Below are 10,899 nucleotides of genomic sequence, written 5' to 3'. Positions count from 1 at the left end.
TGTGTTTTTCTGTCAATATGGGGTGCTGTGTGTACATTAATGAGGAAAAAATGAACTTAAATGATTTTAGCATATGGCTGCAATATAACAAAGAGTGAAAAATTTAAGGGGGTCTGAATACTTTCCGTACCCACTGTACATAGAGTCCAAAAAGGAAAATGGCCCAAAAATTATTATTCTGCACAATCTCCCCTTTTACTTTCATCTAGGGGAAACCAGGGGAGCCAGGGTCTGACGGAGTGCCAGGCCCAAAGGGATCTCGTGTAAGTCTCTATTGTCTCCAGAACTGGTAAAAGAAAGAGACCACGAATATATTATTATTATTATTCAATGCCATAAATAATGTTCTAAACCCCTCCAAGTTTTTCCTAAAGATGACATATCTGAAAATTCCTTAACTTTTTTGTTGAGGTTTTGAATATCAGAAGGCAAATTGTTGTTCTCTTGTTTGAGTCCATTCATACAGTTTGAGCCAGTATCCCTTTCTTTTTTTAAGAAACTATTTTTAACCTTAAACACTCTGATATTATTTCCCCTTGTTTTCTTAAGGAGGCTTTTAACTCTATTGGATACTTTATTTTAATTTTTTTTAATTTGGGGTTTGGGGTCTGGGATTGTTCCCCTGGCTTTCCAACATACTGTCTCCAGCCACAAATAGAAACAAAAACAAAAACAAACTTGGATCCTTCTGTACTTTCAAATTTTAGACCCAAGTCTAAACTTCCCTTTTTGTCAAAAGTCCTGGAAAAAGTAGTATTAGTATGGCTTCAGTCCTACTTAGACAGACATGGTATGTTTGAGTTGTTTCAGTGTGGTTTTAGAGTCTTCATAGGACTGGATGTGCTCTTTTTAAAGCTTTTATGGATTTATTCACACTGTAAGTAGTGACACAGGTGACTGTGTGGCTCCTTTGGTTTCAGACCTTTCAGCAGCCTTTGATATGGTAGATCATACTATTTTTTTGGCTCACCTTGAAAATTCCATTGGAATTTCTGATACTGCTCTAACTTGGTTTAGGTCTTATTTATGTAACAAAAGTTCTTCTGTTAGCCTCGGTGACTTTGTTTTCCAGTGTTCCTTTGTCCTACAGTGTCCCCCAAAACTCCATCCCTGGTCCAGTTTTATTTCTTCTCTATATCCTCCCTTTAGGGTTCATCATCAGAAAACAGAGAATTTTTGTTCCACTGTTCTGCTCATGTTGATGTTGTTGGAAGTTAGAGCTTGGATGGCCTCCAACTTCCTAATTTTGAATGAAAACAAAACTGAACTTGTTATTTTTGGCTTAAGTGGTACATGTAACATCACAGTTTTTAACCTAGGGTTTCTAAACTATCAAAAACCGACCGTAAAAAAACCTGGGTGTTATAATTGTCAATGCCCTTAAATTGGACAAACAAACTCTGTGGTTAGTTCAAGCTTCTATCAATTAAAGTCCCCAAGGCTACTCATTTTGCTCATTACCAGCCATTAAATGTTTAATGGCTCCATCTAGATTAGCTTTGGACCCATCATAATTCCAAATAGTCTGTAATTAATTCAGAACAATAAAACCAGAGAGCCTCTTCCTAAAAACGAGAGGATAGTACATGAATGTGCACAACTCCTGGTGCCCGTGTTGTGTCTAAAGCATTAATAATATTAATTAATGTGAACTTCTCTTCCATAAATAGGTAAACGGTATATGTACCGATGAAAAGAGATGTGGTACCTTTCTTTTTTCCTTTTATGTTTTTACCTTATTTCACCATGTACAGCACTTTGGCAAACTCATGTTGTTTTAAATGTGCTTTATGACACTGACATTGAAATGAATTGTTTGACATACTGTTTTGTCTGTGCCGGGTCACTGTAGGGGGAATCTGGCATTAACGGACGTCCAGGAATGGAGGGGCTTGAGGTAATCATGAAATATTTACAGGGTTTTCAAACTGTCCTTTCAATTTGATTACATGTTACATACTGTAACATTCTGTTTTGAGAAGCATGGTGGGAGCTCTGAAGGGATTATACTGAACCTATTATTAGAGCATTTTACTATTCATAGTGAAGAAATTGTCAAGGTGCTCTGTTTGAAGGCCACGATATGCTAACCCCTGGACACAGGAACACAGCTTAACCTCTCGCACTAAGGTGGCATATTTGAACCATATTAAAGCTCCAAACACTGCTTTAGGTTCTTGGCAGAGATATTCACTCAGTAACTGATGACTATGAACCTGCGAACAGAGTTCCCTGCAGACCTCCCTCTTACATGTCATTAATTCAGGACAAGACCCCAAATCCTCCCAAACAATAACCTGCAGTTATGGGCAGCTACCTCCTTATACCTTCAGATGCCATTCTATTGAGAAGTTTTAGGAACCAGTATACTCTGGCTCTTTGAGGAAGTGTGGAGTTTTGTCTGAAATAACCAATAAAAGCTGTGACACTGGCCACTTAGGACCATGTTTGCTTTGCACAGTATTTAGCCGACATTGGTTCATTTCTCAAAATAATACGCTCAAGTTACAGTATATATGATGTAATAAGTAAATAGCTGACTACTTTACCTAACTTTACACTCTAAATATAAAATCACTTTCATTAATCTTTCAGTACAATCATTTCTCATTTTAGCTGTACATATTTGAATACTACTTGTTGTAAACAAAGAAAACATAAAGCCTCATGATTATTGTTACTAAGTATCTTAATTTCCTACTTTAGCTGTTGCTCTTTAATTATTCTTCTCTTTTCCAACCCCTCTGGCTGCTTTTCTCTTTCTCCTCGAAATCCAGTTCTTCCTTGCACTCATCCATGACCAAATATTCTGCATTTTTCTCCATTTTTTCATTCTCTTCTTCCCAAAGGGCTACCATTTCCTCCTCCATCGGTCCAGGTTTGATGGGAGAATACAAGTTTACTGTCAACTCCTCCATATACTCTTCTTCCTGCACCAGGATTGTTTTTGTCACTGGTGTGCTTTCCTTCGAGTCGAGTAACACCTTCCCATCTTTTTCTGGCTTGTCCATTGTCTTTTTGGACTCTGCCTCCTTCAACAGTGGGCATTCTAGCATTTCTTGCAAATACTCTTGTTGTTCCTGTGGGACTTCTAGTTGTAAAGAGACAATCTGTCTCATGGCCTCTTGGTCATTTCTGATACTGGATTGTCAAAGGCCAGCACTGCTTTAGTGACCTCTGCCCCTTTGTGCAGCCATGCATCATGATTTCTGTATGTAGACCTCAGCACCACCTTAGCTGGGCGCCCTCTTTTAGGGACAGTTACCATGGTACTAAATTATCTCAATTTTCGGACAATTTGCCAAATTGTACTGTAGTGGTGAATATCTAAGATCTTTGAAATTACTTTGTAGCCATTTCCATATTTACACAAAGTAGCTCTAACCCACATCTCCAATCTGGTCTCACTGTCCATTAACTCCAGTTAGCTGAGGGCCACGTACTCTTTCCAACCTCCACTGTGAATGTTCTAATGACTTATTCAATATGGACAAGAATAATACACTGATCTGTTATTAGGTTTATTAAGTTAATTCATTATTGTAACTTAGGTGAGGATCTGATTATATTTAAGGGCAAATTTATGCAGGGAATTCTAAAGGGTTTGTTTAAAAGTTCTTGTCACTTGTTCTGCCCTTGCTTGGGAGCGTTCTGAAGATTCCTTTGCTAGGCAGACAGATAACCCATCCACACATGTATTGCACTAAATGGTTTTTTATTCCTTATCATTCGGTGCACAGTGTGCCAGGAATTGATATGTACAGTATGAGTGGTAAAACCACGAAATAAGAAAATAAAATATGATTAGCTCTACAGCAATTAACTTCCCTGTTACTGCAATCAAACATAAAGCACATTGTTAAGCAGTATAAACTTATGTACTTACAGACGATGATCTTTCAATGATATACATAGCATGAGTTTCTCACTCTCTAGCGACATGATTTCTCTTAACACGGCAAACAGTTTTTCTTGCTCTAAGAACATAAACACAACACTAGGATAAACTTGGAAACAAAGAAGCCGTCTAGTGGCTGTGTGGTGACATTACACTCTCACCCTCAGTGGCCAGAATATCACTGTTTTAGTCTTTGGAATCTCCTGTGCTCCCACCTGTACTTTACATAGTCCTATGTTGATGTTGATTGGTTGAGACTGTCTTTTAGCATGACGTTTGATGGACAGTTTACGGTTTGATACAAGCTTACCTTCCCTTTCCCTTTTTATAGGGTCGACCTGGCATCAAAGGGGAAATGGTATGTAATGTATCAATATAAATGTTATTGTTCTGATTCTTTAATGGTAGTTTTTATTTATGATGGTTCACCACTGCAGGTAAATATCATAAAAATAAGCAATATCATTAATACACACATTGTCAGTTGTCATAGTTTGAATGCAACAAAGCCTGCAGAGCTGCAGTGTAAGGCAGTTTGACTTGGTTCAGTGCCCAGACTAGAAAGATGTTGCTTTACGTTTTATTTACCTGTACCCTAACTGGCTGCTTTTTGTAGGGAGAAAAGGGTGAATGTGGTGCCCCCGGTAAAAAGGGAGAACAAGTAGGTTTTGTGTTTTTTATTTATTTATTTGCTATTACAACTATTGCTACAAATATACTGATACTGTGCTAATGGTCTTTCCTAGGGTGCTAATGGACCAGCTGGCCCCAGAGGCCCCAAGGGAAAGCAGGTGAAGATTTATGTCTTTGCATATAATGCACATTTGAATGGCAGGGCTGTCTATTATATTCCAGGTGACAGTGGCTCCTCACTGCAACACATCAAGGAAATATCTGCCCTTACACTGGACACAGTTTTTTGTAGTCACTGTGAATAGCAAGGAGTTGATTATAGAAAATTTCAGATAACTGGCAATAGGTAAATCTGGTCATTTATATCAGTGTTATATTGGTCACCACAGTAACTTTGCTAACATTTACAAGAAGCCCTTTGAAACATAAGTATGGAAAGAAAACAAATAATTCAGTAAAAACTCAGAGCATACAGACTGCAAACAGTGAGCTCGTTTAGCAAAATTCAGAACTCATTTAACAAATCTACTGAGCAGAAATATAGTAGGACTTATGCAACATGGTTGGAAAATACACATGATATCAGTCTCAAGTTTAGTGTTTTAAGTCGAGCTTGATTCCAGCTTGTTCTTGTGACTGACAGCAATTTTCTCATCTCACGCTCACAATGTGTATAAGTGCAAAATATCAAATTATACACTGTGTGGTTCATAATCATTCAAAACAGTAGGCCGGAATTTCTAGAATTTCATGGGGGATTTGTTGTTAGTAGCTGTGTGGGGCTTTCAGCTAGCAACAACATTCAATGTTGAGTTTAAAGTCTGGTGTCACCGGCATGTAGAACACCTATGAAACAGGTGTGCTTTAATGTAAAAATGTAAGATAATTTGATGCATTTGAGCATTCAGACCGGAATGCATGTGTGGTCAAATTGAAAGATTCCTGTGCCCCCACATCTGTGCTGTAACAATGTGAGCTGCAGTGAAAGCCACACACTCTGAGTCCATCTCCTGCTCTGCACTTGTGGAATGTGAGCTCTGGTTTAGGCCTTATCCCCTTTCTAATGTAGCCTTTCTAAACCAAAGAATCCAAACTTGTAATGTTTGGTTGTAGTCTTTGAGCAAACGTTGTTCCAGACAATTAGGATTTGAGCACATTATCCATTCCCTTTGTCCTTAGGTGCTTGATGCTCCCAACAGTAAAACAACATCGGCCTTCGTCTGAGTGCCATTAGATTTTATGCCCCTCTGATCTTACTCCAGTTCCCATGAGTTGCACCTACACTGTCAGAGGTATAATGCTAAACATTTTATATGAAAACATTCACCAAGTATCAGTATCCATCAGCCTTACAGTATTGTAGTTGTTCTGGCCTCATAGAAACCCTTTCCACTATCCAGTTAGTTAAATACCTCCACACAATTAGTCACGAACGCCAGGATGGGTTTAGACTGTTCTTTATATGGCAGGTGTGAAACTGTAACAGCAATACCATATATGCATAAGTAAACTGAAAGGAAATACATAAAACACAGCTTCCAGCAGATAATGCTAATCAAAATGCACTTGACTTAGCTACGTCACAACTAATAAACTATGCATGGATATGCTAAATCCCTTGTAAATAATTAGCTTATAATAATGTTAACTATTTGGATCTTATTATTTTGTATCTGATGTTTGTTCTCATGTGTTGTTGTTACAGCAATACTTACAGAGCATGCCTTTCATACACTCACTAGAAAGCGTCCAATGAACACAACCACCGCTAACTCTTGCTATCTTATTTACTGCTGCACTGCAATATATGTCCTCGTTGTGCACTTCCTGTCTCACTTAAAGGGCCAGTGCACATAACTAAATTAAGGCCATATACAAGCCAGAACATTCCCCGCCCGGTATCTTATGGACACCATGACGACATAGAACTCAAACATCACTTGATAACAGAAAAACCATCTCTGGAATTGGTCTATAATATGTCTTAACATTCCCTTGGGAGGCAACTCTAACTTCAGCCTTCCTAATGATACCATCTTCACTAGGAACTGCCTGTGTTATTACACCCATCGGCCACTCATTCCTTCTTGTTGGTTTGTCCTTAAGGAGAACCAAATCTCCTCGTTTAATAAGAGTTCTTTTGTGATAACACTTCTGACGGGCTTGAAGGCTTTTGAGATACTCCTTGCGCCATCTGCTCCAGAAATGTCTGCAAGGAGTTGAACACGCTTCCAGTGGCTTTTGAGCATCTCCTTGGGATTGATATCGTCACAGATTGGGACCACAGCCTGGGGCCACAGCCTGGGTCTTTTGTGTCAGTAGCATTGCAGGTAACAAGATGTGAGGACACTCTGGATCAGATGACACTGGTAGTAGCAGATGAGCATTTATTATGGCCACAACCTCTGCCAAGAAGGTTGTTAGAGCTTCATAGGTGAGCTGGACATGACCAGCTTGCATCAGCATGTTATCAAGTATCCGGCGTGCCACTCCAATCATCCGTTCCCATACTCCCCCCCCCCATATGGGACGAATGGGGTGGATTGAATAGCCATGTACACTTCTGATCCTGTAGATAGTGTATCTTGTCGGCACCTGATTCATTTGCTGTGATTTCCTTGTGTGTACCTGTAAAGTTAGTGCCGCAATGCAAGTGTAGCTGTTTTGTGGGATCTCGTAACGCAAAGAAACACCTCAATGCATTGATGAAACTTGAAGAACTCATCTCCTCCACTACTTCAATGTGGACAGCTCTAGTGCATAAGCAGGTAAAAAGTATGGCCCACAGTTTACTATTTGCCTGCCTGCCTCTAGTTCGCCTCGTGGCTACCTCCCATGGGCCAAACATGTCCATACCAACATATGAGAAGGGGGGCTCTGCTTGGAGTCGGTCTACTGGCAGATCACTCATTATTTGCTCTTCACACTTGCCTCTTAAGTTTTTGCATGTGATGCACTTGTTTATTACCTTGCTGATACACCTTTTTGCCCATACAACCCACAGACCACTTTCTCGGACAGCACCCTCTGTAAAATGTCTTCCTTGGTGATTTACCTTCTCATGATGATTCCACACTAGAAGACTTGTGATGTAATGAATGCCTGGTAGGATGATAGGGTGCATTTCATTAACCCCTAGCCCTGCGCGAGTGATGCGACCCCCTACTCTCAGTAGTCCGTCATTGCCAATGTTGGGGTTAAGCTTTACTAGTGGGCTGTTTTTGGGGAGCTTCTGTTTTTCAGTGATAGATTTGAATTCAGCTGCATATGATTCAAGCTGTACCTCTCTGATAATTACCGTCTCTGCTTGTTTTACCAGTTTGGGAGTGATGGCTGTTTTACAGATGTGCCATCCAGTACAATCCATGTTTGTTCTGGCACGAGAGAAACATTATGCAACATGATTAATGTTTGACACAGCCCTGCTTAGTGACCTCCATGTGGAAAAATGCTCCCAGCGTTCTGAGCCCAGAATATAAGTGTTTGTACCTCTGGGCGCACCTCTGCGTCATTGTCTGGGTCCTGCAGTTCATGATGCTCTGGCTGGATGTCTGGAGAGCTGTGAAGAAAGCATGGTCCTGTGAACCAAGTCGTGTTTGGTAACTCATTGCCTGGCACTGACCATAAGTCGTGGTCAGCGGGGTTATGGTCTGTTGTAACAAAGTGCCACTGCTCTGGAGTTGTCGACTCTTTGATGCAGCGGACATGGTTGTTTACATAGACACAGAAGTGCCTTGATTGGTTTTGGATATATCCTGGAACCACCTTGCTGTCAGTGTAGAAACTGCTTTTGTCTATTGGATGGTCAATCTCCTCGCTTATCACCTCTGCCATTTTGACCACCATCACTGTGGCACAGAGTTCGAGCCTAGGGACTGTGAGCTCTGGCTGCGGAGCGAGTTCTGCCTTGACTAGGATAAACCCAACTTCTTTTTCTTAAGATATGAGACTGCACCATATGGTTTTTCAGCGTGAGGTACGTGAAACGTAAAATAGTCTGCCATTATGTCCCACTTTAAGCCAGAGCTACATTGGTCCAGGAGATTATCTTTGAACAAATCCAAATCTTGAAGATCTTTGGCTTGGTCTTCAACTGGAAATGCGTCCATGACCTTAACCTTGTTTGATGCTATTTTCAGGTGCCAAAGGTTTGAGGCTGCCAGCACTTCTTGCGTTCTCTTTAAGAAATTGGTAGCTTCCTGTATGGTGGGGACGGATTTTAAGGCATCATCTACATAGAAATCACGTTCAATAAACTGACAGGTGTCTGTCCCGTACCTTCCTTCTCCTTGTTGTGCAGCTCTCCTTAGTCCATAAGTAGCTACAGCCGAAGACGGGCTGTTGCCGAACACGTGCACACGCATTTTGTAGTCCACAGGTGATGGCAACCAAATGCTTCCTAAACCTGAGAAGCATGCCCAGCAGACTGTTGTTTATGCTATGTTATGAACACTCGCTTCCACCTCAACCACAAACTGCCACGAGGGATCGGGTTGGAGGAGTATGGGGGCTGTAGTGAACTTGAAGAGGAGAAAACTTCAAAGGTAGAACCATTACACGCACACACACAGGCAGAACAGTTTTAATTAGTGAAACAGAAGGCAATGCCTATAATGGATCAGATAGTTGGAATCAAAGGAAGAAGTGAATGTGTATGTAGGAATTAAGGCAGTATAGGTATTCCTCCCCTTTCTAGGGCACTGTCCTCGACCATTGGAGCAGAGAGGACAATTGGAGGATGGACGGACTGAAGGACCAATAATGGGAGAGTTAAGTTTAAACCGTGGCTTCTCCCCAACAGTTTTTGACCAATTAGATAGTAGTGCCTTTTTATACAAATATTGTATACTGACAAGTTGAGGACAGACTTTTCTGTTTATCCTAAACAGTGAAGATCCATGTGCACATGCTAATTTTGATACATTAATGCATAATAAATTTCACACTGAAATATCCTTTTATTAGTCTTCTCTCCTCATTATAAAGAACACGCCTCACACGGTGTAATCCATAGAACAACGTGCCCCCTGACGTATAGTCATAAGTGCCCTAGCAGCTTGGCTCTGATGAGCGGGTGGAGTGAATGCTGACCGTAAATCGTCCAGGAACTTTGTAATGGTGGCACCGAATAATAGTCCTTGAGCGTCCGCAGCTTCGACCCAGGTAAGAGCCTTTCCCCGCAGATTGCTTACGTAGTTGATCTTTTCTCTGTCTGTGCGAGAAATCCGGGGCTGCTGATCGAATCCCCGGCGGCACTGCAGCAAAAACCCCCGGCATTTCTCGACACTGCTGTCAAAAGTCTCTGGCTCGGGTATCGGAGGATCCCGGCGGGGCCTGGGAGAATGGGTGGCGGAATGTGGAGGATAAGCTGGGGGTGTATACTGAGTGGTCTGAGAATCCAAGATAGCTGAAGTGAGCTTAGCTACCTGTTGTTGCTGCAGTGCCTGAGCCATTCTCTTCAACTGTGCACCAAGATGGGCATACGCTGGAGAGCTGCTTGCACCAGAGTCAGCAGGGCCCATGTTGGCCAGTTCGTTCTGTTATGAACACTCGCTTACGGGGGAGTGAGTGTATAAAGAAATCGGACCCAGAGAGCTGACTTCAGTGCAAGCAATATTTATTGGTGCTGTACAGACTATATATATACAAGTGCAGTGATAATGGGAAAAATTAACCGGGCGTCGATCAGTTACTTAAATAGTTCAAGGAAGTGATGGATGAGATCGGCCTAGCTGTGGATGCTTGGGTCACTCCTGAGCTGGCCGGTAGAGGTGGGAAATAGCTGAGGAGGCAGAGTAGAAACAGGCAGTGAGCAGATGGCATCTGATGATTGTGTACCGACCTGGCTGGTGGAGGCTGGAAGGGTGGTGAGGAGCAATGGTCCGGAGGTAACTGTCCGTGGAGGTGGTAGAGAGGAGGAAACAGAGTGGGTGGAGCGAAAGAAGACAAAAAACTAAGTGGATATACAAATACATGAAGGAGAAGAGAATGGTGCTGGTTGTCGGTCTGAGAGCAACGACAAACTGGCATGGGAGTAGTAAATGAGCTGGGTATAAGTAGGGTGAGGGACTAAGTGAATGCAGCTGGTGTTAATCAAGGAATCAGTGGCAGGTGTGCAATGTGGAGTGAACCAAGACAGAAGTAGTAAGAGAGGGAGGTGAGAGAGGCAGGTGCAGCCGAGCAAACCTGACAGGTTAGGCCCTGAGAGGAGCACAGCACTAAGTTACGTACCCTTGAACTGGGTACTTAAACCGGGTGCTTGTCACTGCCACACTCAGCATTTAACTGGTGCTTCACAGTTTCTTGTCACATGCTTGTTTATTGCACAACACTTATTGTATGGATGCTGATTCAGCATCCATACTATG

General features: G+C 41.7%; 1 protein-coding gene across 1 annotated transcript in view; it reads left to right on the top strand.

The window, feature by feature from the left end:
* Positions 1-10,899, top strand: part of col28a1a (collagen, type XXVIII, alpha 1a) — an 87,036-nt gene that overhangs the window by 9,607 nt on the left and 66,530 nt on the right. The window contains exons 6-10 of the mRNA XM_020585977.1: positions 210-263; positions 1,853-1,897; positions 4,230-4,256; positions 4,515-4,559; positions 4,645-4,689. Of these exons, the coding sequence (XP_020441633.1) occupies positions 210-263; positions 1,853-1,897; positions 4,230-4,256; positions 4,515-4,559; positions 4,645-4,689 (216 nt within the window). The remainder of the gene's footprint in view (positions 1-209; positions 264-1,852; positions 1,898-4,229; positions 4,257-4,514; positions 4,560-4,644; positions 4,690-10,899) is intronic.

Source organism: Monopterus albus, unplaced genomic scaffold, assembly GCF_001952655.1.
Source record: "Monopterus albus unplaced genomic scaffold, M_albus_1.0 scaffold390.1, whole genome shotgun sequence".
NCBI classification, from domain to species: Eukaryota; Metazoa; Chordata; class Actinopteri; order Synbranchiformes; family Synbranchidae; genus Monopterus; species Monopterus albus.
Note: the sequence above shows the minus strand (reverse complement) of the source record. Positions and strands in the feature narration are given on the sequence as shown.